Source organism: Poecilia formosa, unplaced genomic scaffold (assembly GCF_000485575.1).
Source record: "Poecilia formosa unplaced genomic scaffold, Poecilia_formosa-5.1.2 Scaffold146, whole genome shotgun sequence".
NCBI lineage: Eukaryota > Metazoa > Chordata > Actinopteri > Cyprinodontiformes > Poeciliidae > Poecilia > Poecilia formosa.
This window is the reverse complement of record NW_006800085.1, coordinates 1,261-24,192: the sequence shown is the minus strand read 5'-3', so window position 1 is coordinate 24,192 and position 22,932 is coordinate 1,261. Positions and strand designations below refer to the sequence as shown.

General features: G+C 37.3%; 1 protein-coding gene across 1 annotated transcript in view; it reads left to right on the top strand.

Moving 5' to 3' along the window:
* The window catches only part of cntfr (ciliary neurotrophic factor receptor), a gene marked incomplete at its 3' end in the record, with an annotated part of 187,421 nt that extends 164,865 nt beyond the window's left edge, over positions 1-22,556 (top strand). Inside the window, exon 5 of the mRNA XM_007563324.2 lies at positions 22,439-22,556. Coding sequence (XP_007563386.1) covers positions 22,439-22,556 — 118 coding nt within the window. The remainder of the gene's footprint in view (positions 1-22,438) is intronic.
* Between the last annotated feature and the right edge of the window lie 376 nt (positions 22,557-22,932).

Below are 22,932 nucleotides of genomic sequence, written 5' to 3'. Positions count from 1 at the left end.
TTTTGTTTTGCTTTGTTTTGAATTTAATGGCAGTTTTTTTTTAGGCTTGTTTTGTAAGGGTTGATGTAAATTTTCAAATGTGACGTGTTTCAATGTGTTTCAATAGGTGTGCACTCAGTCGATTTAAAGATGGCATTTTTCAAACTTCTTCAGTGAGGGATTATGCTACTATTTTTTTAGCTTTTTATATATCTTTATCAAGAGAGCCAATATGTCTGGAATACTGTAATTATTCCTGTCTATGATTCCGCTGCCAATTATCTGGATCAGCAGGTTAATTTTTTGATGGAGAAGATTCAGACTTTTGCAGCTGATGCTGGGTTCTGTGTACCGGATTAACCCTGAGTTCAGTCTGCAGACAGGATAATTATGACGGGACGGCTTGATTGTGTATAGTTATGCAAACACACATAAACAAAGAGGCACACAGGCTGAACATTGTTTACCTTTGCAACTGTCTCTTCGCTCTTCTTGCATTTGACAGAAATCCCTATAATTAGTTTGGCTAAGGTTCCTCTGCTGTTTTTAATGGAGTGAAATAATTTCACTGAATTGGCAAACAGGCTTCTAGATGTTCATCCACACACTCAATATCATTAAACCCTTAAATGTGAGTTAAGGGGGTTATACTGTGCCTGTGAGTTTGACTGAATCTGTGTTTTCTTAATTAATGTTTTCTAAGAATTTGAATGTTGACAAATTCTGATATTTTTTTCAACTCTAGTGCCTGTCTTTTGTTCAATATATGACGTCTTTCTTCCTATAATTCAATTCATTCTCCCAGGTTCCAGTTTCACTCGTCTGACAGTCTCCCTTTCTTTTTTTGGTAACTTTTGCTCCTTTTATTTCCGTCACATTGTCGGACTTTTCCTTGAAGTGGCTCTGCTGAGAAATCCGAGAGAAATCAATCTGCCATGTGTGATTCTGTGGTCACTAGAATAAATTTCATACGAGTTAGCCATTGTGGACGTCCCCATATCCTGCATATATCCTATTTTTCTGGTCTCCGGCTTGTGATCTGTGTGGAAGGCCATCGTGTCCCCACCGATTACTGTAGCTCTTTCTAAATAACTCCTCATGAAGTGATGCAAGTAAGTTGCTGATTCACACAAAAAATGCTTTTTAAAAAATTAAGATACTATTTATCTTTGAAAGCTGCTTATGTTGTCTTATTATGTCAGCTTTCAATGTTTACATTATTTTATTAATGTGCGAATAATTCACCCCTATGATGTTATCCTACTTTTTTTAATAACATGAAGTGCTTTCTAACAAAGTTGTCTGTAATGAAGACGGTGTATAAATAGAGTGACTCTCTGATGCCAAGTATCCACGTTGCACTTTTTCTTGATGACATATTTATTAGATTTTCTATGATTCACGCTCATGTCCTCATGCAGTCCATATCTCTTGTAAAAGCGGCTGGTCCTCTGTTACTGTCTCTATAAAAAAAAAGCAAACATAATGTGGTAAGTGAAGCTGACCAAGTGATTTGCACTTTGGACAATCAAAACGTTTAGAAGCTTTAACTTTTTGGCATGGAATAAGAAGTGGAAGCATTCATATATATGCATTTTTATTTATTAATTTTGTTTCTTTCAAACTTACATTTTATTTTAATGTTTTGCAAAACAAAATTATTTTTTGATCATGACAACAAGGGATGGTTTAATGGTTGCATGCTAAACCAATCGTACATTTGTCCACACATTCATCTAATTGAACAATGGACCAAGAAGGCAAGAGGTAAATGAAACATTCAGCACTGCAGCTCTATAGTTTTATTCTTGATAATACCAAGGTGTTCTTAGGACAGGAGGAACATATAATCCCTCTAGTGAAGCCTGGGTATTCCCTTGGGTCTTCTCAAAGAACATCCCCATTTCTAACTTTTGTTTCAACCAGAAACTTACCAAAATGTTTGCTGAAAATCTCCATCAAGACGTATCTGCTTTACTTTCCTGAAATATTCTCGTCTTTTCCATTTAAAAAAAACAAAAGGATTGAGAAATTGGCCTAAGTATCATTTTATGTTTTTTATCCAAGTCAAATATGAAGCCATGTTAAGGATTGTCAAAGAAAACCCTCAACAGTCTCATAAACTTACAAATGTATCAGGTTAATTATAAAACTGCTTCAGTCGAAATTTGTTTTTAGTAAAACTGAACTTGGTGATTGTTGTAAAAACAACAATTTCTTGATTTTGAAAAAATAAAATAAAATTGGATTGTCATTGCAAATTGAAGCCACTGTAATAGAAGATAAATTTATTGAGAGCGTTTTACACGTCTAACTGTGAAAAGCCATGTACAAATCACAACAGAAGCATTTCCTGATACCACCACGTTCATACTTTTCTACATCTAATTAACTGATCACTTTGTTTAGTTTTACTTTCATCTTTTTCATGCTTGCCTTGCCTTGCTTTTGGTTGATTTGTAAATACACGACTGTCGAGTAAGCCTAATAACTGATGCAAGGGCTTAGCAAGGCCTTTGTTGTGAAAAGTTGGTCTCCAAAAAGTGTGCAACTGCTTGGACCTTGTGCTAACCGCTGCTTGTGCAAAAAGAAAATGGTCTCCCCTGGGATCTGTGTGTTGGTGAGGAGGTGCCGTTGTCTGATGCCTCTAAAGGAGATTAATGAAAGGACTACAAACAGGGAAGGAGGGCAGAGACGGAGGGATGAGAGAGAGGCCGCAGGGGAGAGAGCTGATGGGGAGGAGGGCTGAAGAGACGGTAGGTGAGAATGTGTGTGTGTTGCTTGGAGAGAGTTGTACGAAGTCCATTCATGGCCTGCTGAATGGAATTCTTTCACCCCTCTGTTTTTTTTTCTTTCTTTCTTTCTTTTTTTCAAATATTCTCATTCCCTCTCTGGCCAAGTCTCTCCATCAACTAGTTATTCCCTTTTTCTTTTTTCTTTTTTTTTCTACAATCTTTAATGGTTTGTATCCCCCTCTTGCGCCACATTCCTCCTGTCCGGCCTGTCATGGCTTCACGTCTGTGATGTCATTCAGAACAATAAAGCCAAGCTTCCCTGGAATGTAGTTTGGACTGAAAGGGCTGACTCTGAGAGAAAATGGGTGGGAAAGAATTAAATACATGGGGGAAATGTTAAAAGGCATGAAAATAGCTCAATGAATGGAACCAAACAGACAAAAGATCAGATCATTGAAATATTTTAGATATGCCCAGACGACATGGAGCAGTTTGCAGCAGTTTCATCTCCAGTTTGAGAAAAAAATAAACGATATTCATGATGTTGTCGAACATTTATCTCAGCTGAAATGTGAGGTATATTAAAACTCAGGGCGTGGGAGAGTTGTACGGGCACTGAAGAGGTTTAGACAAGGGTTTAAATGGGGAGGTGAAAGGGACAGGTGCATGCTGGTGTTGTAAAAACACAGCAAAGTCAATTGTTAGGATTTTACCAGTTGTTACGCTCCATTAGTACCATAGTCACCAGCTGAGACATTTAGAGCTGTTGTGACACAGAGTTTATGCAGGTAATTAAGCTAGTTTAAATCCATTTAGCACAACTGCTACAACTTCCATCTGTGTCCACTGTCAATTGTAAACAAATGTGTTAAAATGTCCAATGTTTTTGAATCTCCCAAAGTGTAATTACATATCTAAAGGATTTTTATGTCTTGTCCACGCGAAGATAAATAATGCTTGTACATATTAATGATACATATTATTTAACATATTCCTTTTCCCTACCAAAAACTGTTAAAATGAAAATGTTCAATAAGTAGTGAGTATCTGTACACATGGGCAAATTTATTCCGTAGTCTGTCTTGTGTATTGTGCCATATGTGCATCCAAGGGGAAGTGGAAGTCATGGATTAATTAAAATAACTTTCTACACACTCAAACAATATTACAAACTGTGTTTGAAAGAAAAACAACCTACTGCTGTTTTGGGAGAATATTTCAACTAGCTCTAATACATGGTGCATTTGAATTGCCTTAAAAGTCAAAGCTCTTATCTGGTAATGACATCACACCTGCATAAAACACATTGCAGCTGCAGTCTGGAATCTGAGTATGATTCACCTCTTGTTGTGGAACAGGCTATGCACTTTGAGCAATACGAGCCAATAGCGGCATATTTCTTCCTCTTTTATGTGGTTTAGTGTCCAAATGTCAGTGAAGCTCAACCTTTAGAAAACCTGAATTGATTTATTTGCTCAACACAGCAGGATAGTTGTACCTCTGTAAATATTATACCTGGGAATATATAGCCTGTTCTTGTGCCCTCACGTATAATAATTGGTACTTTGGGTCTTAATTGGTGGTTGGAAAAAAGTCTCAAATTGATGCCAAAGGACTTTTGATTTTCTAGCTTGTAGAAAATCATCAGACTTATATTTGTAATACTGTTTTAAACACACATGTCTGCACTAAAGTAGGCAAAAGTACTTTTAGATCTTATTTAAAACCAAACAACCATACAAGTTGAACTTCTGAAGTGCTTTTTAATTTCTTCTTTTGTTTGATTATTTTGTGTAATGGCTGTTTAGTGACAATAAGACAGTATATATATATTTTATGTTTTTTTTTTTGTTTTTTGTTTTTTCAAAATAGTCTCACAAATCTCACAAAACACTATTTTGTTTCTGTTAGCATTACTTTGTTTGGTAAAAGTAGTCCATTTTAATATTATTAGCTCCAGATATGAAAGTGTGTCCTCGACAGTCAGTCGTATCAGTCTTTGATAAGCCTATTGGAAGAAAGAGTCAAACTCTTTTTCATGTCGTTTGACAAAGTGACAAACGACATGAAGACAATTAGAAAGTGCTGTGAGGATTCAATGTCCAGCTAATGCCCTACAGTTAGCATCTACCTTACACCTTGGTATTGGTAGTAACTAAAGGGCTATTTTAGTCTTTAATGAGTCTGGGCAGCATTTACTGGGTACGTCTGCATTTAACAGAGATTCTTTTATATGTAGTTTGAGATTCATGAAGCCTCTATTTAGCTTGGGAAATAAAGACATCTCCTATGCTCTTCGGTATAAATACCACCCTAAAGCAGACCAACATAAGAGATGCATTGCTCAAAGCTTTCCTCATCTCATTTCTTTGAATCCAGTATGCTGTAGTATCTTGTTTTGTGAGCTTAATGTCTTGTTACAACTCCAGCGTTTATACTGCATAAGACATTCGGTGTTAACATTTCTATGTTATATGTGTTGTCTTTGTTTCCATGACGCCACAGAATGCCATCCATCCACCCATTATCTAAACCCGCTTATCCTTGCAGGGTCATGGGGAGGGGCGGCCGGTGCTATCTCTAGCACACACCGGGTGAGAGAATGCACAAGACTGCATTATGTGGGGTATAATTGTGTTATGGTGGAGGTTATATCTTTTTAACAATCAAATTTCATATTCCCATCCTGCAAAAAAATGACAGAGAGCTAATGACAAAAAGTGTTAGTAATTATTTATTAGATAAGATCTTTGTTTGGTTACTATGGCGCCAGCTAGTGATGCATTCCCGGCATCCCTTGGCTTTGAGGGAATTATCTGACAAGTGACATGAATTTGTTTGTGTTCCCACCAGCAAGGTGTTTTTAGGAGAAGAAAAATGCATAAGTAGGTCTCAACAAATTTAGGGGTCAATTCATTTGAGGGTCATTTTTCTCTTTTAGTTTGTTTCCCTTTTTGTGTTGCCAAGGAGAAGAACCCTGTTGTGTGTTTGGGAACCATTTCAGTCCTGCCAGGAAGTGAGTGACAGTGGTCTTTCTTTTTGTTGCTGGCATGTTCTGTCATAAGAGCGTTGTCAGGGCAAAATGAATGAATATGGAACATCTTTTCCAAGGTTTGAATAAAACATATAAAGACATTGGTCTGTTTTCCCCTTATTTTTATTTCAATCCTTGTCAAGGTTATGGGGTACAAAGCCCACTCTGCAGAAGGAATATAATGATAACCAAACGAGGAAAAGGGAAACCGAAAAATCAGGCCAAATAGATCGTCTTACATTTAGAGAAGAAGAAAGAGACTTTCCCAGACTTTTTAGTCAAATCTCAGCTAAAATCAAGATCCAACACAGGATTGTTTGAGTGACCACACACACACACACATTCACGGAGACCAGCATGTGAATGGTGACCTCTCTACAGAGACCTGTCTGTCAGACAGACATGTTGATGGATGAAGCTGTCACTGCCTCTGTGTCTTGCTTATCAAGCGGTCGAATAACCACTGTCTGCAGACCACACACACACACACACACACACACACACGAATCCACACCTAAAGGGCAAGAACCTGCATGGATACAATCACACTTCCAAAACGGGGAGAGTTGCAGACCTGATCGAAGCTGAGTGGTTAAATCAGTAAAGAACAGGGAGGAGAAGAGGTAAAAACTAGAGGGAAAAGCTCTTTCCTTTTGTCTTTTTCTCTTACTTTTTGTTGTGCGGACCACTTGACAGGGTTGTCAAACAAACTCATTTAGCACGGGAATAAAGTGAAGCCTAGTGGAGTGAAACTAAAATAACCCAACCTGCTTGAAGTTCAGTGTGTGTTTTTCTAGTTTACATTGGGCTTCATTTGTAGCTTGTTTAGTCAAAGCAAAGCTGTCTGTTTACATTCAGTTTATCTACGGCTGCTTTACTGCTTGTGACACCTATTGACATTAACATTATTAGGCTAAATTTGTTGCGTGTTGGTCATTTTGCTTGGACTCGACCTTTAAGATTTCATATTGGGCTTGGTCTAGAGGTAAATGAATCGAGATGTGACACTGGGGCAAAAATCTTAAAGACTTTACCTGGACTTGGGGAGAAAAACTTAAGACTTGGCTTCAAGTGAAATTCTTCAGACCAAAGAGGAAACACTTTAGAAAACCTGGAAAAAAATGTCTTGCAAAATCCTGCATGAAACATAGAAGCAGCCAGCAGTGAATAGTAGGGCCAAGAAGTGAAATGGACATTTAAGAAGTCTTCTAAGAAAGAAAATCATGCACAGTTGTTTTAAATAATGTTAATTAAACATAAGCAGTGTAAATACCCTACAAGAACTCAAATGATTACATTGCAAAGTCACAATTCTTTCTTTTTACACTTTATCTCAGTCAGTTGGTGTTCTTGTTCTTGTGCTTTGTTTCTATACTTATTTTTTGATTTTATGATTTACCTGCAATATCATGTAACCAGGTTATTCAAATGTGCCAACAGACAACTAAACACAATTGTTGATGCTACATATCAGTTTCTACGGCTACTTGTTTTTTGTATGCAGTATTCAGATTGATTCGTCAGAAGTGTTGCTCAGTGGAGCTGGCAAAGATGTTTGCAATTTTCCAAGTGAGTGTTTTAGGGAAGAGCTCGACATGCACTCATCTTCTCCTCTTCAGTCTCTCAGGTAGTTGGCATGGGCCTGTGAGTACATGCATGTGTGTGTGTGTTTTTTTTGTGTGTGTATTAGGTTTTTTTACTCACATATGCATGCCTGCGCAGCTCACCCACTCCGCAGTAAAATTCTGCTATCCTTGGGGGTCCGGCTGTGCAAGGATTACACTGGCATCCCTCTCTGGTTTTAGAACACAAACAAGCACAGGTGCTACACACAGAAACACACATTCCTAAGCTTGTACCCGCACAACACATGGCGATACGTAAACACACACATACACGCATGCACGCTGGCCCGGCTTTGCCATGGCTCCGCTTTTCAATTTTCAGCTCAATTACATTCCACTGTTACCTATTCTAAACTAAGATCCCTGTTTCCCCTTAGGACACACAACTACACACGCATACACACTCACAACCCCTTATTTAACAGTACTGCATCCTACTTAAGCCCAAGACTGTGTGGCCTCTTCAACTTGCACTGAGAATAAGAATGATTTCACCTTGTGGAGACTTGAGAACTTTTTTTTCCTGTTTACTCGGTCAAAAAGAGGATCCTGAGATTTAACGCTGAATCTATGTCTTTCACTTTAACATTGTAGAAGAAATCGTGAGGATAGTCTTTGGGTCATAAGTCCATCAAAAAGTGAGTGCAGTCATTCCAGCATTTTTGTCCTTGTCGCAAATCCTCCAAAGGGCTTCTACAGACTTTCATTTGTCAGGGATAAGAGTCTTATGAAGAACTTTTAAGACTGTGTACACTACACTATGTGAACAAGTTCTGGTAATGGAGAACATTAATACATGTTTAACGGCAGTCTTTAGTTATCAATAAAAAAAATATGAATACAATTACAAATATGATAAATCATTTTTACGGCATCGCCCAGAAACCACAAACTAAAAACGAACAGCAATTACATCATTCTCAAATTTCTATTGGCCTGTTTTACTAGCCACTTCTTTTCAAACGATTCAAAATCCTTTTTTTTTTAATAGTGGAGCAGTACAAAATTAAATTGTGTTGTAACAAACGTAAATACCATTGACTTCCCTCTACCATTCTACTTTCAAGATTGATTTGCAATTAAAGATTCAAATAATTTTTAAGTGTGAGTGTGTGGGTGGGTTTATGTCTGTGTGTGAGACAAGTTTGGCAAAATACTGAGGGATTTCCCAGTGTCACACCCAGTGTGACGAGACTAAACTTGTTACAAGATTGATGCTGTGGCTAAAGCAAAGGTTGAGGAACAACATAGTGGAACATAACAATAAGACATTTGTAGTCATGTTTGGCACTAATGCTATGCCCATTTAATTTCATTGCTACATTTTAGAAGAGGATTTGTTTCTCTTCTGGTGCAAACTTATTTTGTTCACAGCAGGCTCTCTCTTGCCCATTTCGACTCCAATTACTTGGCTACCTTTTTATTTTTCAGAAAAGGGATTTCGATGTTTCTTGACCTTTAACACTTGGTCATGTGCACTTTCTTTCTAAAGTCCACTTTAGTTGGAGGTGTCAGCTTTTTGAGGGGATGTAACCCAAACTTGTACAGCTGGAGAAAACAAAACTGAGAGAATGAAGCAGGCTTGCAGGTGAACCTTGGCTTTTTGAAATGCTGAACTTGTAGTGAGACAAGTGGAGCTAAGCCTTTGTTGCAAGCACCCTTTGTACCTCATAGCTGAGAAGAACAAGAGATGAAAAGAAAAGGTGAGAAAGTGGAGTCTGGGGCTTTGTCTCCAGAAAGTTAGACAAGCATAGCAGGAAGTGGTGGTACACTGTGACAGTTCATATTTCAGAGCAATTGTCCGGTTTACTTTGAGCCAATGCTTCTAAGAACGTGATTGCAAATAATATTTTAGGCTGAAATTTGCAGCAATGGCGCCCCTTTAAGGTCAAAGAGAATCTCCATAATTTAAGTATCACTCAGTGACATGTTTAAAGTGTGTATTTTTTTGTCAACTTTAACACTTAAAAAGTTTGTTCATAATTTATGACTGTATTGTATATGACAAATGAGTTTTGTTTGTTGACTTGAGTTGCTGAAAAATCTGATTCAAATTTTCAAGTTTATGTAAAACTGTTATATTTATTTTTTATATAATTTGTTTAGTTTAAATTAAAGCCAGTTATTAAGCAGTTGCTCATTCGGTTGAGAAACTGCAGCTGTTGTCCCCTGCAAAGGAAAATGTGGTCCTATTAAAAAAGCCATAACTTCCACAAACTTAGAATCTAAGAATCATTTTTCATCTCTGGTTTCATCTTGAAAGTGCTTTAAGTCAGACACACACATGTTCTCATTGCGATCTTTTTTTTTTTTTGCGGCGTTTTCTGACATGATGCATCCACTAACCCCCTAAACCTAACCATAAGTGTCATGACTAAGTGCCTAACCACAAACCTTCCTCTAACCTTAGCATTAGTTTAATGCTCACCATAATCCCAAACCCAAGTCTTAAACCTCAAACAGCCCTTTGAAGCTGTGTGAGAAAACTGGGGACTTTCATGAAAATCAGCACTCTGAAACTCAAAACTGTTTCTCATAACAAATAGCTGTTCAAGCACGCTCACACACACATGCATATACATACTCTCGAGGTCTAATAGCATTGCGGCCGAGCGTACAAAAGGAACAAACAACCATGTAATGTGGTGGTTCCCTCTCATTGACAGTGGGCACTGGAATGCAGCATGAGGGAAAGAGGGGGGGATAGAGAGTGTGTGTGTGTGGCTGTGTGTGTGTGTGTGTGTGTGTCATCCTGTCAGATTATCCTAATGATTAGCATTACTGAGAACCGACAGCAAAAGGAAGGAACAATAAGTGTCATTTATCCTCTTTTCAGTCTTTCCCACTCACTTTCTTTTTTTTATGTCATTTTAGTTTTAATTTCTGACACCGACTTGTCTTTTGTGGTTAAATTCCGATACTGAGTCGAAGTTTTTTTTTTTTTTTTTTTTTTTTAGAAGTGAAACAATAAACATACAAATCATTTCTCACAAGAAAAAAAAAAAAAAGTCGCTTTTCTCCTTCCTCAGCTGCTCCTCCATTAAAAACAGCTTGGACAGAATCTAATAACAGGTTGCCATCTTCAACAGCTGTAACGTAGTGCAGGCCCAGACTGCTGAGATGTTTGTAATCAACAGATCAAAGGTTTGATGTTGGTTGACTTTCACGACTCGAACTCGGGACAGATGAGAAAACACAAAGGGATGGAAAGGGAAAGCTATGACAAAATGAGTGGAAAGCAGAAAAAGAAGGAGAAATATTTCATGACATATTTTCTGGACAGAAAAGGGACACAAAGGGACATCATGAAAGAAACACTGTGTACTGCCCAGAGCCTTTTTCTTTGACTCTTACAGAGAGAACGTGTTGATCTTCCTGTCAAATACTCAACATGTGGTGCTTTGAAAAATGGCTGCAAAATGACTGAGTCCAACCATAAACTGGCAAAATTCCACAGCCCTGATAACAAGACACAACAGAGAATGTAAACGCACAAAAATGACAAACTGTTTAATTCAACTACCATAAAACAAATTGTTTATAACTGAAACGATCTAAGAGGAGCGGATGGTACTTTGGACCTCATAGGATATTTTTTTTCAAAAAGTACCTATAGACAGAACAAAATTAATATTTAATGCATTAATTAATATTTTGTTAAAATAATCATATTTTTGTCCTCTCATTGAGCGTCTCTAGTTAAAACTCCTAAATTAAATTAAATAAGTATTTAATGCAGGTTATATAGTCATTGACGGAGACCCAGTTGCAAGAAAATCTTATGTTCAAACAAGTACAGCTTTCTAGCTAATCTATAACCACACTTTTTAATTGCTCATGTTGCAGCAATTTAGCTCCCAAGCAGAAATATGAATGAATGATTTATAAGCTCTATAAGATTTAAGTCTTTAGTTGTTCGTGGCTTATAATGTTAAAGTTTCATCTGTTCAGCTGCATTGCATGTTTTTCATTTTTAATTCAAACTCTAATTTGAATTAGACTTGGTTAGAGTGAACGAGTCTGAACTAGATCACTAAACAAGTAATTAGAAACAAAACCTTTAAGGTGTGGTTGTTTTCTTGTATGCGTTTGTCTACTGACTTAGCTGTAATTCCATGATGTGTTTAAAAATATAAAGAAAAGAGTCTGCTGTTTTGTTTTTGTTTTTGATGTATACCAAAGTGAAGGTAGAACAAGCTAGTGCTTCTACCTACATTTTTTTTTCTTTCATTGTTAGGCGTTTAATTATGATTAGTCTGTTTGTGTACTAGTTTTGTCATGTTTTTGTTTTTATTGTTCTCTTCAGTATAGTGATTTTTTTTTTCTTTTTCACCTGTGTATGTAAAAGTTTAACCTTTTCAATCCATTTTAAGATAAAAAAAAAAACAACAACTTAGTTTTAGATTTTGTAAACACTGAAATTGGCAGCTTGAAATGATTTAAATTCAAAACTCTTATCATCTCATTTCAAATAACCAAATACTGTGTATTATTTCATTGATCATTATTGCTTAATGTCTCAGCAACATACACCTACTGTTTGGGTTCAAGCCTGCAGTTATTTGTCTCCACTTTGGGCAGCTTTTGGCAGAAACCTGATCAAAACCAGGCAAAAGTAGAATTGTGTGTTACCTCCATACCTTAACTCAAAGTCTGTGTTTATGTGTTTATTTGTTTCTATGGCTGCTCAGTCCAACAGCTCTCAGGAGGAATGAAGAAAGGTTAGATAAGAGCATCATGTTGTATGTGGGCTTCTGCCAAAGTGCTGAAGGAATGAGATCACTGTTTGTTCAACAACTGAACCTTACAGACTGCCGTCTTTCAGTTTTAGCTCCTTATTTTAGCTTTCCTTCTATGCTATTTTTTGTTGTTGTTGTTTTATTGGTACCACGGCACTAAAAACGTAAAACCACAGCATTTTAAGCAATGAAAATATTTTGTTCACACTTTTGTTTCTCTGCTGTAAAGCTTTATTCTTTTTGACTTGACTGTCCTTGGGAGGTCAGAATACATTTTATTTGCATGAGATCTTTTTGGAACATAATGGCTTCAAATACTTTCCCTATTTTTTTTAACTATATCTAACTTTTCACTATGATTTCTCAGGGTTGTAAAGCCATGTCCTTGCTCAAGTTTCCCCATTTGACTTTGGAAAAGTCACACCAATCTGTACTTGTCACTGGAAGTGGTTCAACATCTGTCTGCTTGGCTTCTTTTCTTTCAAAGCTTGAGCGTGATGCCCTTCAAGTTTTCATTCTGTTTGCATTAGAAATGATCAGTTCTAAAATAATGAATAATGAATGGAAACAGACATGTGTTGAAGAAATCAAACCAGAACAGTCAGAAAACTGGTTGGTTTGTTGTTTGGAAAGTTTTCTTTTAGCAGAATAGATATTCAATTCCAGTGGGGGTTTTTTTTTTGTTTGTTTTTTTGAAGACTTGCACGGACTACCAGCCTCCTTAAAGATTGTTTTGACCAACTCACCAAGTCGTCTTTGTCACCTTTAGAAACTGAAATACCTAGGCACAATGCATGCCACTTGACATGCTACTGGCTAGCATTTGCAAAGCAACCAATCCAGGAGCACTGCTAATTTTCCTTAGCACTGATTGGCTGATTTGCCCACATTGATATATGCCGTGCTGTAACTAACCACTCTTTTCTTTCCTCAGCGGCTCTTGCGGTGAATGCAGCTGCTTTTATGCTATTTTCTCAGTTCCATTGTAATCATTTCATGTTTGTGAGCCTATGTGACACATTTAATAATTCCTGTAAGCAGAATATGAAGCGCTACTGCACACAGATTCTTGCTAATTTAGAAGCAGCATATCTGAGTTTTACAGAAATGACAGTTTTTATCTCTTTCCGCTTGTCTCTTTGTCTGTCTAAAGCTTTGAATCTGACAGCTGAATTTAAAGAAGTCAGCTCCTCCGTCTCACTTGCCAGAAATTCGTGCGATACCTGCCTTCCATCATCTCTCACTTTCTGTGAAAGGCAGTTAGCTGTTTGTGCGTGTGGCAGATTGACACGTCTGACTGGTCAATCCCTGCCTGTCGCTCATCACACCACCTTGGACAGTTCAGCTTAGAGACAACTGTTGCAGAGCAGTGACACAGTCCCCCCCAGGCGATCATTGCCACGGTGACACACAGCTGTAACTCTTACTGAGACGAGATGGATCTCCTCTCAACAGCTTTAAAATGTTCAAATTTTAGTTTTGTGATGTAAAAGGCTGCACAGAGCTTAGTTGCACTGATATAGCATTCTGAGTCATTTCTGACTTCAGTGGGACCCTTCCATTGTCTCCAGCTCAAATGGTGCCTCTTTAATCCATTCTCTTTATCTGCAATTTTCCCTAAGTGTTTTATTCACCATGAGTCTGGTGGTCTCATGTTTTCCCTCTATTTTTATACAGAGAAGCTTGGAGCATAGATTAATTAATCCTCAAATTGGGATAGATAAAGTTAAAATTTTTTAATGTTTCTTTGCATATTGAAAGATGACTGTTTGCTGCAGCGATTATGAACAAATTAAAAGTAAAGATGTACAGCACTAGAAGGAACCAAACATTTTGAGACAACAGGACAGAAAAATTGCTAGATGAGGCAAAATAAACATAAAAAAATATTTTCAAATTCTTGCTATCTTATTATTCATTCAATGCAAAATAATTCACTGAAACAAATCTACTCTAAGACTTGTTGCATTCACTACTGAACATGTATGGATTCAGAAACTGCCCAACATTTTAGGAACTACTCTGAGATTGCATGATTTTTCTGACATAAAAAGATGAACTAATTGAGCAGCTGAAAGTATTTCCCTTTTCAAGCAGCCAAAACTTTCCGTGGTTTCAGCCTGACTTTATAAAACTTGCTTGTGTTGTACTTGATTTGGCATTTTTGCATGTTTTTTTTTTTTTCTGTTCATGCGTGGGCTCTCTCTGGGTGCTCCGGCTTCCTTCCACAGTCCAAAAACATGACTAATATATTAATTGGTTTCGACAAATTATCCTCGTTTGTCCTATGTGTCCATGTGTTGCCCGGGTGACCTGTACCCTGCCTCTCGCTCAGTGGTCATGGATAGGAACCAGCCTCCCTGCAGCCCTGCAAGGAGAAGCAAGTGTAGACAACAGGTGGATAAATGGTCCCAGGATAACCACTGTTCCATTTCTTTACTTTTCTTTCTGGTAGCTTATGCAGCTCTGACAAGATAAATTAAAATAAACCATTGCTAAAAAAAAAGAAGCACCAGGAAAGGAATTCTGTGCCTCTTTAAAGCCTCCGGATTAAATGGGGTTAGTTTCTGCAGAGGTCCGAGGGAAATTAAGTGCACACAGACAGAAGATATAAATTTGAGCAAATATTTAAAGACTCTTACCGTGTGTGATTCTACAGACATTTTGCCTGGAGTAAGTGTTTTTGTTGTTGTTGTCTTTTTTTTTTCCATGCTCAAACTCTCTGCATGAGGATACCACTAGTGTGTGATTCTTAGAGTTACACAGTTTGTAAAATAGAAAGCAAATAGGTGAAAAGGGCCATAGAGTTTAAAAAATTGGCAGTAGCAAACAATTAAAGTAAGCTATTTTAATTCTTCAGTGACAATTGCTAGATTGTTTCTGTTCACCTTGTGTTCTGGATACTTCTTTTGTGGTGTATTCATTTCTAACAAGTCAGATTATTTGATTTATTTGAATTAGTCTTCTTTGAGTATTTGTGCAATTCTGAAGTCATGGAAACTATCCGATCATCTCCTAACCTTTCTTATCAGACATCTTCCCTGCTGCAGGAAATAGCTGAAAAGTCAATACAATTTCAAGTGAAGCATGCTCGGGGTGAGGTTTTGTTACCAAGTGTGAAGCTGCTTTAAAATGGTCTTGTATTTTCTGTAATGTGCGGCTCGTCTCGAGCTTTGAGCAATGGTTCCAGTGTTTGCTGATTGAGACAGTGCGTCTTTACGAAAGGGGGACGGCGACGCGTGACACAGAGTAATCTAAGCCTTAATGTTCACCTTCCTTCAGAGCAGCAGAGATCAGTGCAAACTTTTCAACATCCCCTCTACTGTCATGTTTCTTTAAATGCTTTTAAATGATAATTCAGGCCTGTTGCTGCTTGGATCTTGGCTTGATAATTACTTCTGTGTTTGCACAGATAATTAGAGATAAGGGAGCAGGACCAAATCATTAAACAGGTGAACTTTGAAGACAGAGCAAAGCTAACAGATAGTTGACCTTCTCCGACATGCTCGCATGAGCCTTTTGTTCTATCCGTCTCTTCTTACCTCTCACTTATCAGCTTGTGATGCTCTCATAAAGTCTTCGCCCTCCTTCCATTCATTCATCTCACACTCGGCTGTTTCCATTTGGCTTAGAGGCATTCTTGGAATGCCAGGGCATCACTGTTTTGTGCAGTGTGTGTACGTGTGTGTGTGTGTGTGTGTGTGTGTACGTGTCGCTGCATCCCACCCCCACATTATCCATCATTCACTCCCTGATTTTAAAGAACGGTGGCTGTTAGATTAGATGGGAGGCTGGGGAAAAGATGCCGATAAAGAGGGAGACAAAGAAAAGGTAATAAAAATGAAGAACTTAGGCTGCTTTTGCCAAATCCCATTTTTAGGGTTTTCACTTTGGCGATCTCTTTGCCTATATGCTGATGCTTAGTGATATCCACTGGCCATGAATTCAGAGTTATAGAATATAACTGGAATATGGGGAAGCCTTTCAAGAAGGTTCGCAGCAAGTTCTCTGATCAACATTTGCACTGAACCAGGCTTACTGTCTATGTAATAGATAAACAAAGAAAGGAGACATAGTCAGTGGCAGCTATAGTCTGTAAATTTCTCTGTCCAGGAAGGAGATACAGCTAAACACTAGCTCTGAGCCAAGAGTATATAAGAAAGACAAAAAACAGCAGAGTACATAAAGTTAACAGGACAAGTAAGCATCTCTAACATACTAAATCAAATGTGACCCTCGGTTTCTGCCTCATGTGGAGACGAACAGACTGGGGCAGAGGTGAATCCGTTATGTTTCAAAGAGTCGTGGCCGACCCAAGAAGCTGCTTGATTTACCTGCCTGTCTAAATTCCAGCCTTCACCTATGGTCAAAGGACATGGATCATGGCCAAAAGAGCAAAGATCAGAGATAAAAATCAGCTAAAATGAGCTTCCACCTTAGGGCAGCCGGACTCGGCACTTAAGATAAGATGAGGAGCTGGGTCATCAGAAACGGCGCATGAAGTCGAGCCGCTTCTCATCCGCATTGAAAGAATCAGTGGAAATTGTTGGGCATTTGAACAGCGTGCCTCCTCGCTACCTGTAAATGTGCTACATCTATACATTTTCACAAGAAAAAAGTAAAAGTAAAAACAAAACAAAAAAAGTCAATTCCCTTGCTTGTGTTCACAAACTTGGCTAATAAGGTGATAACACTTTCATCTTTAGAAAGTGAGTTTCACATTTTTTTAATTAATAGTGCTTTGTAGAAATAAACTTATAATGGACAATAGATGTAGGAAAAATTTACTTTTTTCATTGGAGTAATGTTTTTATGTGGATGAGCAGTGCAAAAACTACAAAAAAAAAGTGTTTTGCAAGCTGTCCTTGTGTGTGAGGACAAAGTCCAGATGCTTTTAAAATGCATCACAACTGCAAAAGTACTTTTAAAAGCAGAAACTGGTCTGATTTCAATTTGAGATATTGCTCTTCATGTTGCACTTACACAGTAATGACTTGCAGAATTTAAATAAGATAGATGATCTCACAGCAGATCTGTATAGCTTTGGGGTGCCAGATAAAAAATATTATACTACAATTACATTACCTTTAACCATGGCAGCTGGTCTGGACCAAAAGGCACCACGGTGTCTTTATGACTTTGTCTTGCAAATTTATTTACATTCCTCTTCCTCCCATGACACGCACACACACACACACACACACACACACACACACACACAGCTAAGCTGATCTAAAATGCAGAATGCCTGGTGTTGGCAGGCAAAGCCACGCAGAGAGTGGAGCCGTGTGCCTAAATGAGTTACGCAGCACAGGCTCAAGTGGATCCAGTAATCTTTAAGAAGAACAAAGCACCGAATCAAACATTAAAGGATGCACACAGTAGATAAATGGACTGATAGGTGAATACGTTAGTTGTTAGAAACATCCACGGCTTGTTTATCGCACGCTTAACCGTGTTAGTCAAAGTTAAATTGACTCCACATGCAAAAATTCAGTCAAGGGAAACATAAGTGAGAAGTATTATCCATGATAGGTTTGGGAAAAGTAGTAATGTTCCGCTTCTGTTGATGCGATAAATCTTATTTTCATTACAAAGTTGATCAATTAAGAGAAGTTTCAATCAAGAAGAAGAATGCATCTGTCTTTACTACAACGTCAAGAGAATTCACCGCTAACAAACACTCTCGATGCTAGAGATAAATTAATATGCACACACACACACTCAAGAAACAAAGCAGCAGGGAGGCTACCAACACAACTAAATAGCAATTACTACTCTGTCTGCATCCTAGCAACCAGGTTGCTGGATGTCATTGTCTTTCATCACTTTTCTTGACTTGTGAGTGTGTATGTTTGTATACACCCCTCTGTGCCAAAAAAAAAAAAAAAAATCCTTTATACCAAGACCCGGTATTTTTGTGTGACAGGTTTGGATTAATGGCAGAGAGGAAGAGAAAGTTTGGAAAGAAAGAGAGAATGATAAGAAGCTGTTGGCTGATGTTATTATGTAGAGGGGGGGAGAAAAAAATACATTCCTCTGAGGTTAATTACAGCCTGACTTTGATCATGCAATGTAATCCGTGTATACGAAGAACGTCTGTGTTATTCTCCGGCTTCAGCAAATGTTGTTCCTTGTTCTTATTATGTGTTCAGCATGTCTGCTTATTTAAAATGTATGCTCATTTAAGGAGGAGAGGATTTAACTAAACGCCCTTCTCTTATTTAAAACAAAATAGACATGCCTTACAAAGATATTCCTTGATCTTTTTGCTATTTTGTCAAGTCCTAGACTTAAACTGCAATGCATTTAGTGGAATTTATGTACTCAACCCCCTCTTTTTGGGTACATGTAAATTTATTTTGTTGATTTTTATTTGCAAAAAAAATAATAAATAAATAACGCATCACTTTCCTTTTACTTTAAATGTATGAACAACTTTGTGAAAATATTGGAGTAAAATATAGCTAAACAGTTTCAAAGGGTATGAATTCTTATGCACACACTGGAGAGACAACATATTTGGAGATACGATCATATCTCCACTTTCAGTGGGAAAAAAAAAAAGATTTATTAATACTTTCCTTCCACTGTATTTTCCTTGGAAAGTTTCCCTATGAACTTCTGAAAGTGTTTAATTTTCATTTCCCCAGCTATGACCTGTGAATCATTGCTACAAGAAAAGAAAGAAAAACAATGTTGTGTCAACACAGTAATGTTAAACTACTTTTAGATAGCCATTGGTTAGGGCATTTGTCAAAGATCACAAGAAAATCTGGTTACTTGGAAGCTACAAATAAAGAGATCATGAGAAGTTTATTAGGGGCCACATTGTCAATATATGGTTTGAGTCTCCCATTTCTAAAACCTTCCCTAATTTGAGCCTCAGGAATAGGAAAATTGGAAAGGCAACAATCCCCTAAAATGCAGTCAATAAAATCCTCCAGCTTCGCTCATCTTTGCTAGGCTTAATCTCCTCCCTTTGTGACAATTTGCAAAATAAATGGACACTATTCAAAGTAAAGCAAAATTGAAACAGAACTTCCAGTGTTCACGTTACAGCTTTATTTTATATTAGACACTTATTCATAAAAAAATGACATAGCTACCAATTTTAAAAAGATGTGAAAAGATTTGCATGCATATGTGCCCGTTCTACCTTCCCCCATCTTTTTTAAGCCTTATTATCATTTATGAGCCACAGTCTGCAACCTATTACCACTTAAAAGTAACCCGAACAGCCTCGTGTGCATGTGCGCGTGTGCACATGTGCAGGTGTAGGTTTCATGAGGCTAACAAAAAACATCTTCACAATCCCATTTGATACCACAATCCAAACCAGATGATAAAAGTAGGCTAATTCAAATAACATTTATTCATGAGCGGTGTCCTGTGTGCCATTGATTCAGGTAATATGTCAGCACAGTTCACAAAAGAGGTCGAAACCTGCACTATGTAATTTTAATTTGAATTATTGTTTCATGGGCTTTAATATTCATGTTGTCTTTGTTCTCATGTTTTTTTGGGGGGGGGTTTTATCCAACTGGTGTGTTCTCCCTTGTTGTTTCCAGCTCTCTGTTTAATATCTATTTCCCCTGTGTGTGTGGACAGCTTTTGATATTTTCAAGTAACTGACGCATTTGTGCAGCAGGTGTTTTTTTGTGCATATCCATGCATTTGTCTTTGTCTAACACACACACACACACAAAAAAAAAACTTTTAAAAGCACATTTGTCTTATTTGAAGTAAGTGCTGTTTTGGCTCTGTCCCTTTTTCCTTTCGTCTTTTCAGATATGCTTCCCTTTGTGTCTGTTTTCCCCCCCCAACTTTTATTTTGCTCTCATGTTTCAGCTTTCAATATTCCTCTTTTTTTCTCCTCTTTAAAATTTCCTTATTCTACCTTTCTTGCACTGGTTTGGCAGTTTCATTCACCACCATTGTATGTTGGAAAATAGCTCAATAAGTCAAATAATAGTAACCTTTTTTGTTACACACATTGCCACTTTATTAGGTACCTTGGTATTAACCAGTTAAATGACTGTGTCCAATATCCATAACCACCAACAACAGCATAACTGCTGAAACAAAGCCAGACGGCCAATTTGTTCATGTTGCTTGCACCAAACTTTGAAGGTGTCATCTGGATCTCAAGCTGAAAACAAAATTTGCCTGACCAGACAATGTTTTCTCTAATCTACTATTGTCCAGTTTGTTGGACGATAGTAGTGTCATCTAGGTGTTCTCCTCTGACCATTGAGATCAAAAAAGTCATTTTTATCCAAAAAAAAAAACTGCTGCCCACTGCATATGTTTCCATTCTGCCATTCTGTGTGCATCTAAGAGTTGTGAGTGAAAATCGATTTAAATCTGCAGCTTCTGACGTACTCAGACCAGCTCATTTGGCACTAAAAACCATGACATGTCACTTAAAATAACTTAAATGTCCTGTTTTTTTCATTGTGACGAACCCTTTGAGCTCTGCTTCTGTCAAGTTTTCTCTACTGGCTTTTTACAGACTTGATCTTTTAAGAAGCTCTTAAAGCTAACAACTGCTTTGAATAATCAATTGAGCATACTGTACTGTTTGGTAACTAGGATCAACTGTGTGATTGAATTGAAGTGTTTTTTTGTTTTTTTTTTTGTAAAGTGTCTTGAGATGACTTTTGTTGTGAATTAGCTCTATGCTAATAGCATAATAAATATTAAATTGCTTTTTGATCCAACTTCGTTTTGAAAGTAGCTGCAGTGTTGATGCTAGTTTGGAAATATTTCTGTTTATCTTCTTTTTTTTTTTTTATTTCATATACGTTGTTTTCTTTATATTGCATTATTTTGTACTTTCTAAACACACATATACACATTGTTCCCCCTTTTGGTTTTCTTGACCTCATTGCTGTTAATAATTCCTTAACCAGTCATTCATTGCTTTCCTTTTCTCCAAAGATAATAAGATGGTTTGACTGATTGCCACTAGCTCTACAGAGCCTGAAGGAGCAGTGTATGTGTTGCCACACTCCGACAGTAATTGTCTGCAGTGATATTCTTGTGTGCGACAGTGTGCTTTAGTGTGACTTTGACTGAAGCTCTCAGATGAAAAGCCAATTGATTGAGATGGCCCCAATTAGTCTCTGTGATTAATTGAGCGCGATTGGATACCGTCCCTGGTATCCATTATTATCTATTATTGACAGGCTAATTAGTTGCTGTGGTGACCGCTAAGACGCAGTTGATTGTGTGCGACAGTCAAATGACCCCATAGCAGCCAATTAAGCAAACCTTTTATGTGTGGATGTGTGTTGTAAGTGTGTGTTTGGCCAAGTGTAGCTTGAAGGGGCTGTTTTCAGTAAATGCTGCAAATAACTCGATCAAGCACAGTTTCTGCTCCTTTGTTGAGTAAATATATTAGAGTACTAATGAACAAAATAGGGATAATTGGTTGTGGGACGTTTGCTGAACAAATTTAGGCAAAACATTGTGGCAATTATGGATGTATCAGATTGATTGTCCTCCATTCTCTACATGTACCTTACGTTTTTAACTTTGAGTTATTCTCCCTGTCTCTTCAAAACTTCCCCTTAAAATGTATGCTGTTGTCAAATTATTAAGTATGACATATTGACGTAAAGATTTCTCCAGCAGCTGCACAGCTAATTATGTCACTTTACAAAACATCCAGCATCTTAAGAAAATAGTTATTATAAAAATAATTTAAGATAAATAAAGTTTGTATGCAAGTCCAAAATCATAAATCTGCTTTAATGCTAAAATAGAAAAGCATAATACAATACTTTCTGCACACTCATAGATAACGACACATCAGGTCCAGGAGGCTTTCTCAAAACAATTTTTATGTGTGAGCTTAAGGTTTATAGAAAGTATATGGAACTGTAAAAGGATTTGAGACTGCACATATAAATTTTAATTAGGCACACGATTAAGCTTTTCCTTTCTTTCATCAACATCCTCATAAAACTTTAATTGATTTGATATTAAAAATGGATGCACAGTGCAAGAAAATGTGCCAGCATTGGAAGTTAAATAAAGTGAAATCATCTCTAATAACATGTACCAAAGACACAGCTTAATTCAAACGAAGAAGCTGTGGCATTTTTAATAAAAAAATAAATTAGATCAAAGAATGAATTATGCAATAAAGTAATGTTTAATTAGCCGTAGCTGCTTTGTATTTGATTAATGCATTTTCGATTAGATCTCTTCTTCTGCTGTGTTTTTTTTTTTCCCTTACATGCCTCAAACTGTGCATATTGCTTAAAAATGTATTTTTTGTTAACCTTTCCTGTGCTCCTTTGTTTCTGCTTTGTGTAGTTCCCCCTCAGGAGCCCAAAGTCACCTGTCGGTCCAACACCTACCCTAAAGGTTTCTACTGCAGCTGGCACCTGACGCATCCTACGTACATACCATCCAGCTTTGAAGTGGATGTTCAGTAAGTCTAATTCATTTTCATTCACTTTTTTTTTTATTTTTATAAATAAGTAATGCATAAAATATCAAAAAATATATCTGAAATTGTATATCGTTCTAGTTATTTTACATAGGATCCAGCAGAATGATGTTTAATAGGATTTCAGATTCTAGAGCACCAACTGGATTCTTGTGTCATGCACAATATTATTTTGCTAAAAATTTAACTAGGACAAGAAAAATTGGTAAATAATAATAATAAAAAAAACATTAGCAGTAAATTTGATAGTAAAATTATGTGGTTTTGGGATCCAACAGCGTGGCATGCAACCACTAAGGTGATGCTTTTTCAGCTCTGCGTTCTTCCAAGCTGGCTGTTTGTAATCCGAAGCAGGACT